The sequence below is a fragment of the Ambystoma mexicanum genome, chromosome 7q, assembly GCF_040938575.1.
Source record: "Ambystoma mexicanum isolate Mex_15411 chromosome 7q, UKY_AmexF1_1, whole genome shotgun sequence".
In the NCBI taxonomy this organism is placed as follows: Eukaryota; Metazoa; Chordata; class Amphibia; order Caudata; family Ambystomatidae; genus Ambystoma; species Ambystoma mexicanum.
Window position 1 is genome coordinate 586,106,462 of NC_090941.1, and position 19,741 is coordinate 586,126,202.

Genomic DNA, 19,741 nt, shown 5'->3' on the forward strand with positions numbered 1-19,741 from the left:
GATTGAGCGTGAATCTTTCGTTCTCTTGCTATTTGTTTCTGCTTATCTCCAAATGACCCTTAGTGCCCGCCCAAGTATCAAACTAACACCCTTGGCAGCTGTGGGTAGAAGTGTGTAATGCTGCAGAATTTGGCAGTCCTACACGGACAATATCGTCATCTTTAACAGGACCCCGATTGGAATACAGAGCAGTATCAGGACCTTAGATGAATACGCAGACAGAAATAACTTCATTAATCGTAAAAAAAAAAACTAAGATTACGATCATTAAATCCATAACAATTGGAGTAAAAATAAAATAAAACTGGAAGATCAAGCAAGAACAGGTGTAATGGTCAAGAAATATGTATCCTTGGGTACCCCGATCACGGATAATCTTGGTGGAAATCTGCTCTCATGGGACATTTTGAGAAAGGCACAAAGAAAAAGTAATGTAATTAAAAATACATGTCTCCCATAAATGTGGTTACCCACTAGAAGGGCTATTAAGTATGTATATTACACTAGTATTCTCCCCTATGCGCTATATGGAATTAAACATTATTTGAAAAATTAGAGAGTAGCCTATGGCACACTACATTGGGCCTATCTAGGTTATTAACATGAAATAAAATGGCAACACCAATATTTATGTTAAAAATTATCTCTGACAAAGTTAATGAGGTTTCAATGTATACGAATTTCTTAGAAGTGTAGGATAATAAGGCATCTCCAAAAATATTAAAACCTTGGATGACAGAAATATATATTTTTTTGGGTGCGGTTAAGGATTATAGATCCTCTTAACCTTGGTATCACAGAAAGAGAAATCAAACAGAAGGCGGCAGTATGGGACAGAAACATGCATGAATTGAGAAAAAAGTCTTCCTTTAATAACTAAATAATGCAGAGCTTCCCAGTTGATGCTCCCTTCTGCTATTTGACTAAGATTAATAACTCTAAAGTAAGGAGATTTACTCTCCAATTGCTCCTAGATCTGCCAATTTACGTGCGCGTGGGCCCTTGTAATCAAGTCCCTCGAGCTGAACGATGGTGTAGGATTTGCAGCCTTGAAATGGAGACGTACAGACATTTACTGATTGGTTGCCACAACTGAAAGACCTTTAAGATAAAGGCTGTATAGGTGGTGAGAGCAGTGGGCTTACATATATTCAGGAAATAACTTTAAAATGTTAGTATATTTTATGAAGATTATTAAGAACTCAAAAAACTTACTTTTATAATGTAAATAAATTGATATTTTACCTTGAATATTTTATGTAACATGTATTGTTGATCTGACTAAGTTGATTATTGAATGTGTTATGTTTTGGTGATCTAAGGTTTCTTTTTAACCATGAACACTTTAAATACAAGATTTTGTTTTTAAAGTTATTAATCAACAAGTGACAAACGTGGGCAAAAGTTGTGTTGGTTGTCAGTTGTATGAGTCTGTAGGTGGATCCCCACTTACTAAAGCAGTATTCTTTGATGTCCCTTTCAATAGCTGTCAAATGGCCCGCGACTTGTAGGTTTGACCCTCAATTAAGTATCAAACCCTTGAAGTTGCAAAGTTGTTAGAAAACCCACGAGCAGGGCAGAACGAGGAATAATGTCATTGTGCTACTTAAATAATGGAATTTTAAGATCGAACGTGGGCCTTTCTTCCCCACGCGATTTGTTTGTGCTCATCTCCAAATGACCATCGGTGACCCTTCAAGTTTTAAATCAACACCCCTGGGAGCTGTGGGCAGAAGTGTTTCTTGCTGCAGCTCCCTTAAAGTTTATGGTCAGATTTCAAAATACTAAAAACGCTGACAACATCTTGCTTCCAGATGGAACACAACTGGCTGTGCAGGGTTTGCTAGTGAAATTTTCTGAATATGTGACAATACATAGTTTAAGAGCAAGCCCTCTGAAAACAAGTATAATGAGCTTTAAAGGGGAGGGAAAGTGCTAACCACTATCCATTGAAATCTCTGAAATACCTATGCTTGCTAGAAGCTCACTTCGGACTGTCTGGGTTGACACCTTATATGGAAAAGGAACACAATTGAGGGCACAAATGAGGTTTTTGTATTGTAGTCGCCATTTATATAGCGCCATTTCCCCATTTGTATGGCCTCAATGCGCTTTGTGGTGGGAACGCCCTTGGGGGCTGAAGTTCAGGTATGGGAAAGATCTAAGAGGAAACTTAAGATACATTTACAATTGGCCAAGATTAGAACCTACGAGGGCTGGCTATGCTCCAGTAAACAGCCCAAGAGATCCAGCACGTGGGCGGGTGCTGTGGGAGAGTGCTAGTGCAGGAGAATATGTGTATTGAGCGAGACCCAATTTCTTTCGTAGGTTGTTCGCTGTATTCTAAAAGGTAGAGGTGTTGAGGCAAGTCTGGTGTGACTTATGTGGCCAGCTAGTCTGAATTTGTCGTAGTTGTAGCTGCATTCTGGAGGGCGTGGATGAATAGCTTTGGCTGCGGGTGAATGTCCACCGCAGTGGTGGGTTTACACATAGCTTAAGCTCAGATGGAGCTCGTCTTTGATGTTGCAGTGTGATCTTCTGTGGAGGAAAAGAACCAACTACCCTCACAGACTTTTGGGCATTATGGACAAGTTACCCTGATAGTCCCCCAAACGCTATAGACAGGTTATCTTTATAGTCTCGCTACGTATCTCCTATGTTCTACAATGCTAACCAAGTAGTCCAAAAGGCATAATGTCAATCATATCTGCTTGTAATCGCTGCGTGATGCACTAGGAGGCTAAATTAAGCAGCTATACGTGCAATGGAGGGTTATCAGGATATGTCTTTGGGCATCCTAGGCAGGCTAAACAATGTAGGCATAAATGCTTTAAGTGTACCTTGTGTTAACCTGCATGTGCTTTCTTTTAGTTGCAATGCTCAGTTACATGCATATCTAGCTAAAACCCCCATGGCGGTCGTCATGGGTATTCTAAGCGGTGTAATATCAAACTAACAGGTCCAGTTCCATGGCCCTGTATCATCAGTTGGATTTTACAATCAAAGTGATTCCTGTTCCCCTGTATGGTTTTGAGTTGACTGCCTTTTCGGAAAGTTTTGATCTTGGAAAATTGGAGGGCTTTATATGGAAGAAATGATTTACCCTTCCAACTAGTGTGTCAGTGTGTATTTATACGGTATGAACTTGGACTATCATCCCTGGCGTATGTGGTCAAGTGAAATGTTATCCGCATACACAATAAGCGGATGTCTTCCAGTTCTAATTCTTTATTCCACCTAGTGCTTAAGCACAGGACGAACATTAAAGCAAGCAACTCAAATCACTTTTATAAGAATTGTAAGAACATTTTAGAAGAGTACAAATTGATTAGTTAACCTTAGACAGGACCAATAAAAGGAAAACATGTTGTACCTGGATTGTATTAATACATGTGAAAAGAGGAATGCATATAGGCTCTACAGTGAAACTTGTTTTGAGCATAAAAAACAAGGCAGATGCATCACTGGCCATGTGGGACGGTATATGAGATCATTTTTGCAGATGAGGTTTGACGTAATATCAACTAGTGAGATTTTGTTTATTAGAGGATTAAGGGAGAGTAATCTATACAGATATTGCTTGTGTGAAATAGAAACACAAACATCTCTGTATAATATGTCCTTCTTTGTGGGAAAAAAGATCAATGTTTATTAAAGAATATGTCCATGAGGAATGGCTTTCAAAATACTACCTCGTTTTGGCACAGGATTTTGGGACAACCTGCCTCATTATTAAAGTAGTAACTTAAAAGATTTTTAAATGATTGATGGATTTTAAAAAGGTATAGTGCCTAATAAGGAGATTACAAACAACTATATGATGTTATGAGATTGTATTATTGGAATGTATTTATTTTATTGTTTATTGTATTTTGAAACTATACTTGAAATGTATTTAAGAGGAAGGCACTTAAAAAGAATTCTATGTCAAGGCCCGTAGGCTTGTATTATGCTTGCTCTCTATATTCACCACTCGAGCAGCAAAAAACCAACACGTTTGGACAAACACTAAACACATGAAAGAACTTCCTTCCAAGAATTAGTGTTCCTTCTCACTGAGACTTTAATGTCTCAACTTCATCTTGCACGTGACTCCATCCTCCAATTTGGACCAAACTTCACACGTAAAGTCCTTGAACACTCCATTGGAATCCTCTTTCTTTGTTGCTCGAGCAGCAGATAAGTACATTCTTTATTGTTCTTATTAAGCAATAGAGTAAGCATTTCATTTTAGAGTGGCACAATCGTATACATTTAACAGAACGCACAGAGCTGGCTAGAACTTCCCACTTGGGAGTTCAGCCGCATGTTTTGTCTGTCAGTGCATAGCTGCACCCCGTGATGCGGACGTCGCAGAGCTGAGGCAGGTAGAGTCAGAATTGACGAAGTTCCGGCTGCCAGCGCCTTCGTTCCTTGCGGACCGCGCATAGGAGAACATACTCCAGTCTCCCTTCAGACAATTTAATTTCATTCAATATTGTGAAGCATTGTTGAGCGCACAACACAGCCCGCGGGCTCCATCGTATAAGCGCCATCTACAGGCTCTTTAGCCTACTGCACCTTCTGACGAAATCACGCCAGCATGACAGGATCAGGCCCAAGAAATCTGAGTATAATATAACTGGTGTTTCACATAGGCAGCTGCCACCAAATAAGAATATTCAGAATGAGCAGAAGCCCTGGAATGGGTATCTAGACTTTACATCTAAATCCAATTCATCTAAGTCCTTTCCATCGAATTTTATTCATCGAAAATACTTTCCAACAAAATGCATTTTCTTTGAATAAAATTTGATGTATTTTAGGGTTAGGGCAAGGGTTACAATTAGTGTTGGGGTTAGGGCAAGGGGGAGCCGGGAGGGGGAACCCACCCTTCCCCCAATATAGAATAAACATTAAAACGTTACAAGGAGCTGGCCAGTGCCGAAATTTCAGCACTGGACAGCTCCATGTAACATTTTAACGTGGGAAATAAAAGCATTGAAATGCTATTTTTTTACATTTAAAAGCACATATCTATTGTAACTTGTCCATACCTGTATTCGATGGGACATGTTTCGATGGAAATGTAGTTTTACATGTAAAAGATAGCATTTCGATGAATTTCCATTTCATGGATTTGCATTGATGCATTCGTCTTTTGATGAATTTCCATCGATGGAAAGACCATAGAGCCCTGGAATGGCTTATCTGGGTGACTTGTCATCTCTGGCAGCGAAATCCGGCGGCACTCTTCCCGTGATAGGCAGCAGATTAGCCACACGCCTGCAGGAATGGCAAAGCATTACCAGAGTCGACTGGATCCCGATGACCATTCAGGGTTTTCAGCTAGATTTTTATGCACAGCCCAGTCAGACGGAGCTCCCCAGACCGCTGATATTTTCCAGACAAGAGCAGAGGTTCAAGTCAGAAGAGATCTTGAAGCTTCTAAGAAAAGGGGCGATCAGGTAGGTCGACAGCAGAGCAGAATGGTTGGTAAGCAATCTCTTCCTAGTGAAGAGAAAATCTCAGGACAGTCATAAATCTCTGCCAATGTTTTTCTAATATGCCGCCATTTCAAGATCGAGGGAATCCATCTGTTGTAAGACATTTGCAAGCAGGAGATGGATAGCACAGATAGATCTAAGGGACACACATATCTAGCGATCCCAATATACGAACCGCATCAGCGCTTCCTGCAATTTATATGGAAAGGACAGAGGTGGCAGTTGTTAAGATGGATTTCTGAACTCTGTCCTGGAGGGGCAAAGGTTCAGAAGGCCAGCCAAGTTTCTTGGAACAGGGTAACCTCTGGACAAGCCAGACCAATCAAGGTAGCGATGGCGGCGGTCAAGACTAGGTCTCAAGAGGGGTACGGTGACTGAAAGCCCGCAATGAGCACACAAAGCAAGGACACTTACAAATTACTCTAGGCAGGTGTTATATTAAAAATATAGACACATTTATTACAAGGCCTTTGTAACATCGACCGTAGTAAAGAATCACGATAAAACTCAGGTATACCAACACATCACAATCAATACAATATATATACAAAACCAAGGGGGCTAAACAGTTAGAAGCACGAAATATGTAGACCACCTAGATGGGGAGGAAAACAGGCAGTGCAAGTAATCGATAGACCCAGTTCGACATCAGAGGCCACCTAACTAGAAGGAAGTCCGAGCCCTACGAAGAGTGGAGCCTTGTGCTCAAAAGTACCTGCACACACGGGTGCCAACGAGCCAAGGAGTGTCTCTTCGGGGAAATCAGGGAGTCCAGAGAGGTGAACAAACGATGACGAACAGACCTCCACGACTCAAGCGCAGCCTCCACTAGTGGGCAGAAGCAGGGCGCGAGTACGGGGAAAGGGGTGCTGCTTTTCAACAGCGGGGAAAAGCCACAGTCTTCTGCAGGAGGGAGACTGGTTCAGGGTATTGATTACTCACCGGTCCCCGATGCAGGCAGACCCAGGCTTCTCCGAGTTAGTTTCTTCGCTGGCAGGTTCAGATGCGATCAGAGGGACGTCTCGGCGCCGTGTAGATTCCGCGGCAGCAGAAGTCAGGGTCGCGGGTGTCCCAAACGCAGCGAACACGCACAGATGGTTACCTCAGCAGGGCAACTCGGCAGCTGCTTGTATTCCAGGCCCAATGTACACTTCTCACTTCAGACCTGGGAATGCCAAATGTACGAAGCGTGTGAGAGCGTCAAGGGCTCGGATTTCAGCAGCAGCCAGACGGCGGTAACAGAGCAAGGTTCCTGTGTAGGCTGGTCAGTCCGATGGATGGCCCAGGGACGCTTCCGAAGGCTTACGTACAGGAGTTGGTGAAGATGCCGAGAATAGTTGTTCCCACTATTCTAAAGAGTCAAAGCGCCAGTACAGGCCTTCTCGTTCGATCAGAGGCAGAGGGGTATCACAGGACGACAGCAGTGCAGGGTGCCAAACCTTCAGCGGGTCACCAACGATTCCTTGACTCAGCTTCTTAGTTGCAGGATACTTGGCTCCTTTATCCTTTGTTCGTGAGAACTCAGGAGATCGACCTGGTAGTGGCGTTTCCAGCCTCCTCTTATCCAGAGTTCCCTTCGCGCCAAAACGGAGAGAACCCAATGGGAGATCTCCTCACTCACACCATACGTGGACCTATCACGGACCACGGTGGTCCCAAGCATTCAAGACACACTAGACTCTCTGGCACCCAGGATGTGTATCGAGACCAGGCATCTCAGCCCACATCCTGGAGGCTCACAACAGGCCTGTAGAAGCCCGCGAAAGCATCTGTGTTTCGCGGGAAAGTACATGCCCAAATAAGGATGGCCATGGGTCGGCTCGACCAGGGGAAGGCGAAGGGGCAAGACGGTCAGCGGACAGGACAAAGAACCTCGTGGTCTGCCATTTTGGAAGCCAGGCCATCCATTTTGGCCAAACGCAAGAAGCACGGTTAACAGGGCAAAAGGGAGTTCAAAACACAAAGAAGCGATCGCTGCCACCAGTCCCATCCGTGACATACTTGCACAGTCCGTTATAAATCCATCGGGAGTTACTAGGGCCTGTACAATGACTAGAGACCCAAGAGCGCGGTAATGTAAGTTACGGTGCACTCTTTTTCCATGTTGCGCGAAAGCTGCAACATGAGAAAAGAACTACAGAAAACGTTTCCCGGTACTGGCTGTTTTAAGGGCATGTCAGTTTCCCCGTAAGAATGGAGCGAAAGCCCAGAGGAGTGCGGCGGAAGGCTGCGCTTCTCTGGCAAAGTCTAGATCAGGGTGTAGAACAACAGCAAAAAGTTTGGGGGTTGCCACATGGAAGGAAAATTACCTACAATATGAAATCTTTCCTAACAGCAGTTCACTTGCCTTCCGTTTGGGCTGTCCTCGCACCTTGGTGCTTCACCAAGGTGTTAAAACAGTAGTGACAGATGTGCCAGCGAGGCGTAAAGCTCAAAATCTATCTAGATGACATATGTATCATGGCGCAAGATGTCAAGCTACTGCAGAAACAGGTAACAAACTATGCAGTAGTTAGAACAGCCACTAACTGTCAGGAACCATCTAGATGCCCCACAATCCCTGAATTTTCATTTACTGTCATCACACTGGCAGAATTGACGGAGGTGGTGAAGCAGCTTAGAACTACAAGCTGCAAGGGTAATCCCTTTTCTGCTATTATCAAAACATGTCCCCCTATATTGCTAGAAGCCATTCTCCAGTTTGTAAATGCATCCTTTAGAGGAAGCTCAGTGCCTGATGCTCTCAAACATTCTTGGGGGACTCGAAAAAAACAGGCCTCCCCAAAGAGGACCCAATTAACTACAGACCCATCACTAATTCGCCTTTTCTGATGAAAATACTGGATAGGATTGGATACAAACAGATAGCTAAACACATAGAAAGTCACCCCATCTTAAACTGCCGACAATCTGGTTTCAGAGCCGGGCATAGTACAGAAACAGCCCTCTTGGCACTTAAGTCTAGGCTCTTATCTAATATCGACAAGGGAGAAGCCACCATGCTTATGCTGCTGGATCTTTCAGCCGCATTCAACCTCGTTGACCACACGCTATTGGTCACCAGGCTCGAACAAGGGCAGCATTCTCCTTGGAAGCCTCTCGGTGGGTAGCTTCCTTTCTCCAGAAGCGGGTTAGCTGTGTTTGCTCGGATATTGCCGAAGCAGCTCCGGCTTTGAATTAATACAGAGTCCCCCAGGGAGCAAGTCTTTCGCATTGCTTCTATAACATCTTTAATTTCCCCTTCTTTACTATACTGGAGCAAGAAGATATATGGTTCACTAATTTTGTGGATGATACGCAATGTATCATCCCCCTGACTGGTGACCATTTACGAGATGAAGATCATATTAACAAGGTTTACATTTGTATTGAAAATTGGATGGTGCAGAATGAACTTGCACTAAATAGATCCAAAACCGAGCTTATGATCATGGGCTCTCCCAGTCAGATCTCCAAGCTAGACCCCAGGTATAGCAACTTTCAGCTCAGTGAAGTCAAGTTTGACACCCTTAAGAAGGTCAAGTTCTTAGGGGTGATCCTTGACCAGCACCTTTCAATGAAAGCTCATGTGGGCAGTGTAATCTCGGGAGCAGCCTACTATCTTAAACTTTTTGCACACCTCCGACCTATGATCTCCCCGAGTAATGCAGAAATATTGGCTAGAGCCATAGTGGGGTCTAAAATGGACTATTGCTGCAGCCTGCTGACTGGCATCAGTAAAACGAAGTAAACAGACTCCAGGTTATTCAAAATAGAGCAGTGAGGATCGTCATAGGTCTAGCTAGATGGGACCACATCACGCCAGCCAGAAGATCCCTGCATTGGCTCCATGTAGAGGTGGGAATTTGCCATCGCCTCCTCCTCATCACCTTCAAGAGCCTTTTGGGCATCATGCCTCGCTACCTGAACAAACTCATCACGTCTAAGATTACTTCTCGTTCTCCTGGATCTAATGAGACTAAAATGCTCATGATTCCAAGAAGTAAACTTAAAAAGGCCGAAAAAGGAGCTTTTGCTATAGTGGCTCCGGCAGCTTGGAATAGACTGCTGCTTGATCTTAAGCTGGAAACTAAACTTGAGCCCTTTAAAAAAAAAGCTAAAAACCTTGCTGTTTGACCAAGACCTCTGCATTAGCTCTCGACATCTCTCAGACCGCTTTTGGATTTTTTTAGTTGTTGTATATTGCCTTGTCTGCGCCATCATGCCCACGGGTCCATTGCTGCGCTCTATAAGTTTATTTAAGTAAAGCAAAGCTGGGGTTCCTCGTAAACTGAGAAAAGTCAGAAGGAGTTCCCTCCCAGAAGATTGAGTTTGTCAAAGACTTGCTACAAGGGACACTCAGCCTACCATTGCAGAAGACAAACAACATCAAAAAGGAGATCAGAACGAGTCTGGGCAGGTCATGTGTCCCTGAGAGAGTTGGCACGGATCGTGGGAAGGCTAGACTCCTCCATTCAAGCAAACTTCCCGGACACCTCATTACAGAGCATTGCAATGCCTGAAAATACAGCACTTGCAGCAGGGCCTATCATACAAGCACAGAGTCCCGCTAACGCAGGAAGCGAGGATGGAATTGCTTTGGTGGACACAACACATGGAGGCCTGGAACAGGAAAGCCATTTTCGGTTCCCTCCTGGACCTGATAAGAGTTGGATGCCAGGTGTAAGGACTGGGGAGCCTGCTGTGGGGAGATCTCAACCGGAGGCCATTGGTCCCCCACAGAGAGTCGGCTGCACATCAACTGCCTGGAGCTGCTGGCAGGCTCCTTTGCGATCAGAAGTCTGATGCGGGACCGAGAGCAGTGCTGTATCCTGTTGAAAATTGACGTTCTGGGCCACACGATACATCAATCAGCTGGGAGGCATGAAGTGCAGACTGGTAACGGAGATAGCCAAGGACTTCTGGCATCTCTGTCTAAACAGAAAGATCAAGGTGACAGCTGAGTACATGCCCGGTTCAGCGAATCAAGTAGCAGACTGGAACTCTTGTTACCTCATGAATTCCAGCGATGGCAGCTGGACACCGTGACTTTTTGCAGGCTGATGGCTCTGAAAGGCCTGAGCGCGATGGATCTTTTTGTGTCCAGGCAAAATCAACACCTACCACATTTCTTCAGATGGAGACCACACACGGCCTACACAGATGCGTTCATGAAAGAGTGGGGGGGGTCAAACCAGATGTACGCCTTCCCGCCTTTGCGATGATAGCCAGGACTTCGGCATATGCGAGACAGCAGGAGGCAAAGCTGGTACTAGCAACACCAGCTTGGAAGAGCCAAGCTTGGTTCCAGGACCTCCTAGGTCTTGGGATGTGGAGATCCGGTAGTTACCCAGCTGGACGGGAATTCTAAGGGATCCGTTGAGATGCCCACACACACTAGTGCTCTCGTGGACTCTCAGACTGGTGGCCTGGGTAATTTCATGGGTACCTGGAGAAAGCCAGGCCTATCGGGAGAGGCTGATCGCCTCATTGGAGAATCCTGGGCACCAAAGACCAAGTCCTATATCTCAGCCGGGGCCAAGTGACGAAGTTGAGATCTGGCTAGGATCCCCATCCCACTTCAGCAGATAGAATACATGTGGTCAATTTCATAGCGGCCCTGGCTGCCCAAGATAAGGCATATAGGACAGTCAATACCTTCTGGTCGGCAATTTCTGCAAGGCACAAGCATGTGTCTGCACTCTTATAGGAGAGCATGCTCTGGTGGCCAGACTGCTCAAGAAAGTGAAAATGATCCAGCCTCCAAAGCCGAACTACATGTTTGTGGGGCGTAGACATTGTGTTTTAATGTTTGGAGAGATGGCTGGACAACCAGGTGCTGTCCAGGAAAGAGCTCTCAGGCAAACTGGCTATGCTTGTTGGCCTTGTAGCATGCAAGAGTGTAAGATTGTTGGAGGTAGATAGCAAATCCTTTTTCCCCAGAAGTGTCTTGCTGCTCAAGTGGTGAAGGGAGCAAACATAATACTTTGCCTATGTGTCTTTTATAGAATTAGGACTTTCCTGAACGTTAGTATGGAAAATCTGAATAGTTTTTTTTTTTTTTAAATATTTGTTTGTTGTATAAGGTTTGTAATAAACCAGTACATCATTTTTTTTAAAAAATACTAATAAAAAGCCCACTTTGGGGGACAGAACAATTGTTTTCACATTGGTTATTTGTAAGTCCTGATAGCCGTTTGCTCTATTACTAAAATACCTCAAGCAATTCAATTGGTCAAGCAAGAAATTCATGTTAAAACAAAATCTCCGTGCATAGTGAGGGCCAAGATCACAGGGCACAGCAATGCAATCCACACTACTTTCAATTACTGATTGCTTTCTTCCACCTGGGCTATCCACAATAACTTGCTACATTTTCACCATCTAAAACGTCTATCACAGAGGCTCCAGGGTTACTGAAAAGCACAATTCAGTGCACACTTCCACTGCATTAGACAAATAAGTGCCCACCTGACCAAGGGAAATCAGTGTTAATTAAAGAAATGTCAACTGTATCTGGCCAAACATACTGGGTTCACAGTGGTATGAGTCCTTTGGGTTTGTGGATGGAACTATGCAAATTAGCAAAGCATTGACTTTTTGGAGCACAGGCGATGGGGGTGTGGTCAACGCCTAACTGTGAAGAGTTAACATCCGTGCCTTTCTGCACTGCTTTTACAGATTCCAAATGAAAATTTGCTATCACCACCCTACTTTTTCCGACAATTTAGGACTTGTGCCTGTTATAAACGTAGTACAACCTTCAGTCACAAACTCCGTTATAAGAGCAATAAATGCATAGTGGTTATAATTTCAAAACAAGGAAACATTCAGTTCCCAATGGTAATGTTACTTCATTCTGCTTTGAAGTATACTTCGAAAATGTAAAATATTCCTCTTCAAAGGTTGACGCACGCCCCGAATGTTCAAATGCGGGTAGGAAGAAGTGGGCATAATTTGCTAAACTGATTAGCAGCTGGAGTGTATACAGGACTCTGCGTTGAGGTGTATGTGACGGGGCTGTTTGGAAGGAACTAGTGGCATCACGAAACCTAATTGATTCTTGCAGGGGGTTTCTGACTATTTCAATAGAAGCCTTGATCACCCTTTCTCAAAATCACACACGGTATTAAAGGCACGCAATGCTAAGCCTCCCCGCCCTGTCTGTAACTTACATCCTCTTGAATAGGGTCTTCAGAACAGATAAGTGGACCCAAATCACCGGCAGCAGGGGCTAGATTACCAGGCAGAGAGGAGTCATCGATAATAGAGATAGAAAGAGGACAAACTCCTACCCTCCATAACCAGGAAATCACATTGTGCCGCCATCATGTAAATGTCTTTTTCTCGTCCGAACAAACGTGAATGTGACAGTTTAACGGACAAATTTTAACGAAAGTGATCACTTTTTATGCATCTTCCGTGCTATAGATAGAAAAATGAATGGAGGGTGAAGAAATAATTTAGAATAAAAATTAACTTTTTACTATTCATTGTACTTGAACGACAATTAGGAATATAGTATGAAAATGCATTATTTCTCTTTCGCGCAACTAACGTTGCTGCAATCTTTTTAAACTTTGTTTAATTAATATTTAACATTTACCAGTCTGAAATGGCTGAACCGTTTAGATATCTATCGTTACAATGTGTATACGTGTTTCTTGTTCGCTCTTCCATTTCCATTACAACTAGCCGGGCCGGCCCGGAAGCACGAAGCACTAGACACCTGTGCTACGACTGCGCCGCTTAATTAGAACGGCTTCAGAATGTGTATTGTACAACCTTCGCCCGAAAATTAGGAAAGTGCAGCGTACAAGACATTTTAGTGTACTTTGCAGCTTTGAAGCCCTGCCTTGGATTGTATTTGAGTCGGATTAATTGTTTTATGGCAAAATCAAACCCGTTTGATTTCTTACTGCGTTTGAATAAGAAGTTACCCGCGAGGGTGCACTTTAATGGAGCTTAATTCTTTAAAGCTTTACATTATTGCAAGTTCTGTTGATCACTACAAGACCACCAAAAGGTGCACTAACTGCGCCCCATGCTCGGGTGTAGTGGATCTGGATGGTCACATGGAGCAACAAATATATCAGAAAATGGGTAGAATGAACAAACATTGGATCTTTCCGGATTTTTTTAAATGTTATCCTCTGGCAAAACATATTCAATATGTACTTATATTAGGGAGGTATTGCTCCTCACTAGCTGGTCTCAACTATTTAGAAAAGTGCAGCACCAATGCAGGCCATGAAACTGGGGTGGGCCCTACAACCATTAAGAGTGGGGATAAAGTGTGCCACCGTCTTTTAAAGCGGTATATTTAAGAACATTTCAAAAACACATTTAGTCTATGATGTAAGAGCATGTACACAATATAATTTCCCAAATCTGTCTTTTGTTCTGGTTGTTAAAAAAACATGTATCCTTTAGTCTCAATGTCATAGAAAGTTACCAAGTGTGGGAAGTTTCCTCACATATATATGTCGGTAATGCTCCCTTTGAAGTTGGTTGTATCCAAAGAAATTCAAATGCCTGCCCAAATAACATATATTGGAACTGCCATTATAAAAGATTTTATGCAGCTTGTGGCCGAAGACCATCAGGATCCTTGCCTCAACAATTTTATTTTATTTATTTATATGTATATAGCGCACTAGCAGCATCGTGGCAGCGATATGTTCCATTGAAAACATGTTCATGCTGCTTGTTCTCAGATGTCATGAGGCTTGCCTCAACAATGTATGGGGCTGTAAAACGTCATATTACTGAAGGTTACCTTCACAGGGAAGGGAGAGTGATAAAGAGATGGACAGAGAGAGTGAGTGGCGGAGTGATAGCATGCACTGCATTTAATGCATCTGGGGATCTGGTAACGCCTCTTGCACCTGAGAAGTCTCGTCTATCGTATGCAAAAACGCAAACCCTTACTCTTGCATTTCCTGAGACATTTGTTCAAGTATTGTAGGTCCCTAAAAGGGGATATATACAGTAAAAGAGGCGCATAGCTGCCAAGTGGCACCATGTCATGCATGGCACTTTCAGACTATCCTAGATTTACACATTACATGATGGAATGTGTTCTCTTTTAAACACAGGAGACTGTGGGAGATTTCTTGGCTTTATGATGATCAACACACCACAGTTACAAGTGGTTCCTCTTGGGTTAGCAATAAGTACCATGGTGTTGTTGAGACATCACAATGAAAAAGAAAACATATTTTGGGGACTTCAGTATTAGGGTTGTGTTTAAAAAAAAATTGTGCGCACTCCTTTTTTTTCACCAACTAATTCTATAAATTAAACAGTAGTGGTAAGACAAAAGAAAGGAGAGTGAACCATTATGCCTTCTGTGGTTTTACTGTTTCTCTTAATTTTAATTTGGCTGCATGATTTTTAGGGGCAGAGCACAACATTGTCATTGGCACAGTGAGTGTTCCAATGCAGATGACCATTTGTATTCTTAGCAGACCAGCCCAAAGGTTTTACCCACTGAGTTCATCCATCCTTGTCTGCTATTCTACAGTGGTGGATGCTGCTTTTGGTGCCAGCGGCAATGGCGGACCTAAGGGGACACCTCCGTTATGGAGGATAGCACAGGGGCAACTCGCTGTCCTTGGAAAAAAGACCACGCAGAGCAACAGTTCGGATCCGTGGTTGGAAACCGAACTCGGGTATGGTATTAGGCGCGTTATAAAAATACAATTGAATAAATAAAATGATACCAAGTCGGTATCAGCTGTACATTTCTTTTATTGGTGGTGTATTAATATGTCCACTGAATTTGCATGAGCACCCGAAAATAGTGAGGGAACTCCAACCTGTGGCGGAGGGTTCGAGGTGGTGGGGGGCTTTCTCCTAGGAATTTGTTTAAACAATGGGTTGAACTAGTGTATTTTATAGCACAGTTTTTTTTTTAAATAAAACTTGGTAAATAGACATGCAATTTATAGTCAGCTCTGAAAAAATCATATTGATGGATGCCAGGTCACAAACAGTCCACATGATCATTGGAGAATTAATGTACAACATTATAATGATGCCTGTGCTCCCAATAAATTCTAGTATTGCCACTTTGAAACAGATGTTCATGGGGGCTATGTGTAGGGTATATGCGACCATCCAACAACACGGCTGAACCTTTCAACATCTGCTGGGAACTAGCTAACCCTTCCGCAGTCTCCTTCTCCCCTTTTCCTCTTTTCCTTTCCAGGCCCTCTGCCACGCACTGGCCACACGCTTTGCCACCAAAACTCAGGACATCCTGAACACCCTTGCTCGTCACCCTCCCAACCCATCCCCACCCCCTTGCCTCCCTCAGCCCCTCCCCATCCTCCTCTGCCTTCTCCCCTGTCACACCTGAAGAAGTTACCAGAGTTGTCCGCTCCATGAAGGTCTCTTCAAAACAGGTTTCCGCTTGCTCATCCATTGGCTCGTTTGCCCCTGCACTCTCTGATTTCTGCAATCACTCTTTTCTCACTGGATCTTTCCCCTCCTCCCTTAAGCACTCCCTTGTGCGCCCACTCCTGAAAAAACCTTCAGCAGTCCCTACCTGCCCTGAAAACTACCATCCTATTTCCATCACCCCTTCCTGGGAAGCTGCTGGAGAAGCTGTCATTGCCCCAGCTCAACTCACAGACTCCACGACCATCAATCTGGATTCCGAGCATACAGAGGCACGGAAGCTGTGCTTTTGAACACCTGTGAAGAACTGCTTGCATCTCTAGACTCAAACTCCCCAGCTGTCCTCACCCTTCTCTATCTCTCCACTGCCTTTGACACAGTCAACCATTCCATCCTCATACAAAGGCTCCACAATACCCTTGGTTTCTCGGAACGGGCACTGCAATGGCTGACATCCTTCCTAACTGACCACTCATCCCAAGTCATCCTGGGCACCTTCTCCTCTCCTACCTCCTTATCCACCTGTGGTGTCCCCTAAGGTTCTAACCTCTCCCCTTGGCTCTTTAACATCTACCTTGCTCAGCTTGCATGTCCCTTCTCCAACTTCCAGTGTTATGCTGACAACACACATCTCTTTTTCCAACTTCCTGCTGACCCTCTTACACCCTCCATCATTCTTGACTGCCTATCTGCCATCCAGTCCTCGGGCACCACCAATGATCTCTGCCTCAATGCCTGTAAAACTGAGATCCTTCCTATCAGAACCCCTGCTCCCTCCTTCCCTTCACTCTGGCCTTCCGCCTTGGTCTCTCACCTGCTCTTTCCTCTGAAGCCTTGCAGTCATCTTCGGCTACTCTCTCTCATTCCTCCCTCACACTCAGGACATTGCCAAGAAGTCCCACTTTCAGCTCTTCCTTCTCAAAGGAATTCTCACTTTTCTCACTTTCCCCCAGAGGCTCAATGTTACCCGAGCCCTCGTTCTCTCTAGCCTTGACTATTGCAATAGCCTTCTCCTGAATATTCCTTTGTCTACTCTGTGATCCTTTCAGCTAATCCAGAATAGGGCAGCGATACATATCATTGTCCTTAAACCCAGAGACTGCATCTCTCCTGCCCTAAAAAGTCTTTACTGGCTACCGGTTGCTGCACAGATTAAATTCAAATCCCTCTGCATCATCCACAAGGCTGTCTGGGCCCAGAGACCACCCTATCTTCAACTTTATCTTACTATATACTCTCCTTCTAGACCACTATGCTCCTCTGGCACCAACTCTTTGTGTGTAAAGCGTTTTGATAAATAGCGGTTAGCTGATCGATCGTTTTCCTCAGCTGTCTCCCTCCTATGGAACAGCCTCCCTCTGCGCCTTGAACAGGACTTTCTTAAATTCCGGAAGCTCCTCAAGACTTTTCTCTTTACCTCCTCCTTCCCTTCTTCTCTACTCTGCTAATCCCACAGTTACTGTGATTGGTGTCTGGGGCCCTTATGCATCCTTGAGGCCCCTGACCTCCCACACCCAATCGGCACAGCTTCTGTCTACCCTCAGCAGTTGCCTTGGCACACCATCCACCCTGGAGGCTCGCACTTACTCCTAACGTGGCCCCGGCCGTGTAGCACACAACAACCCAAGCACCTCATCTGTGGCTCATCCATGAGCCCATACTCCCCAGCACTTAACCCCTATGCCCTCCACCTTGCTGCACTTGCACGTTCTGAATACTCACAAGGCCTAGTAGGTTCTTCCTTTTCCCTCCAATGCTCTTTTAAACATTGTGTTTTTGTAATGTATTTTACTCCCTTGTTCCCTCTCCTCGCCCTGTGGCTTCTTTGATATAGCATTTTACTTGCTTTATAAGTGCCTAGCAAGGAAACAATAAAATAAAAAATAAGAAATTGTCCTTTCCTCACTGCCTCTGACCATATAAATGGCAGTACTGCAACTATTAAACAGTTTCATGACGATGCTCAAAATATGTGCCAGCACTGCCGCTATAAAGCACATCTTACGTATCTCTGTGATATACCAGCATTGTCTATAAAACACATGTCCATGTTGCCTGTGACAAAACAAATTATATTTTTCAAACTGTAAAACACTTTCATAATAGTGCCCTGTCCACAATATGTCAGCACGGAAGCTTTAAAGGGCATGTTTAAACCCACTATGATTATATACCAGCATTACCATAAAACACGTGCCCTACCAGATGCCATTATTACCACTGTAAAACACTTTAATGGTGATGCCCAGAATATATGCTAGAATGCCTCTGTAAATCCTATTCATGGGCCAGGCCCTCACATCCATTTTGCTGGAGTACCACCACGCAGCATTCACTCACACACACTCATTCAAACTATATATTGCGCACACACGCACTCTTTCTTTAAACATACCTTTTCACTGTGTTGTTGCCAGTGTCCTCCCTTACTGCTGTCATGTCGGAGATATCATGTTCAGGGGATGGACACTAGTGGGTATTTACAAAATAAACGATATATCCGATATGCCACTGGCAATCTTTACTCCCCAATAGCCCCAATGAAATTACACGGCAATTGGATTGGGAAAGGCAGGGGGATACCACAAAGCTCCACTAACCTGGTTACCAATCTTGGTTTGCATGCATTGTAGTTTGCAAAACTTGTGAGAACTTCTTGATCGTAATAGCACACTCGAATGTCAATGCACGTCAGGGGCTAAGCAAGCAGCAAAGGAGGGTATACTAGGACACGTGCAGGGGACATGAGGGGTGTGCACTTAATCCCTCTAGCCTAGCTCTGCCACTGCTCCTCTGATAGGCATTACATGTCCCACTTAAAAAGAAAACAAAACCGCCCCAAAGAGGCTGCCAGTGCTTAAAGAATGCCGTGGCTAGCTCATGATACACATCAAGCTACGTTATACTATAATCCCATGTAAACCTGTCTGTTGCTATGGTTGGAGTGTCTTTGAGGTGTCAGTGGGCCATCAGAATGGAGGGCCCGGGCAATTCACTACAACGGGTTGGCCCTGAATTTATGCCTTACCATAGCATAGCCTGACATGGCAGGACTTAACATAGCATTGCATAATAAAGCATACCGAGGCATAAACGATGGATTAGTAATGATTGGTAAGGATATAATCAAATAAACTATTCTCCTTTGATGTTTCCAAAGTTAAAAACGATGTCTGTAGTTATTGGGTGGACGTCTGAGCAAGGTATGGCAAATATAACCACCTCAAAGTCATTATTCCTCCCACCTTAACAGGCCACCCATCCCGACACATGACTCCAACACTGAAACAACATTGCACAATGCACTGTGGACCATCTCAAAACGCATGTGTCCGAACTAAATTTCTTTAAGCACCACACCAACCCACCACAGATACTCCGAAACAACCTTCAACTATCTCCTTAAATACCCCTCTGATAGGGAACACAGACAATCACGCACACATTTCACATTAGCAACTGGGAGAACACATTAACCACTACTCCAGATAACTTGCAACATACCTAAAATGTACCCACCACACAGAGCCCTTCACAATAAAAACAACCTTGCCAGTTTCCTCCTAGTTCTAGATTAGTGCCCCACCCCACCTCTTGGACGTCCAGTTGCCAAAGTGCCAAACGATCATGAAATGCCCAAGGTTTTGGAACACAGAGCCAAAAACATACCATGATTGCAGGGCATAGGAAAGAGTACCACTCATTCTACTGTGGGGCACAGATCCGCCTGCCCGAATCCACTACAGTGATTCGCAGTAGCAGGGGAGGAAATGAATGCTCACTCTGCTGCAGTCAATCTGCAGTAGCAGAATCTGTGATACTCTGTTTGGTGAGAATACATATCCTGTGATATCAAGTGATATTGGACTGAG

General features: G+C 44.2%; 1 protein-coding gene across 1 annotated transcript in view; it reads right to left on the reverse strand.

Moving 5' to 3' along the window:
* The window catches only part of UFM1 (ubiquitin fold modifier 1), a 258,171-nt gene extending 245,425 nt beyond the window's left edge, over window positions 1-12,746 (reverse strand). Inside the window, exon 1 of the mRNA XM_069639055.1 lies at window positions 12,641-12,746. Within this exon, the coding sequence (XP_069495156.1) occupies window positions 12,641-12,642 (2 nt within the window). The 5' untranslated portion in view covers window positions 12,643-12,746. The remainder of the gene's footprint in view (window positions 1-12,640) is intronic.
* Between the last annotated feature and the right edge of the window lie 6,995 nt (window positions 12,747-19,741).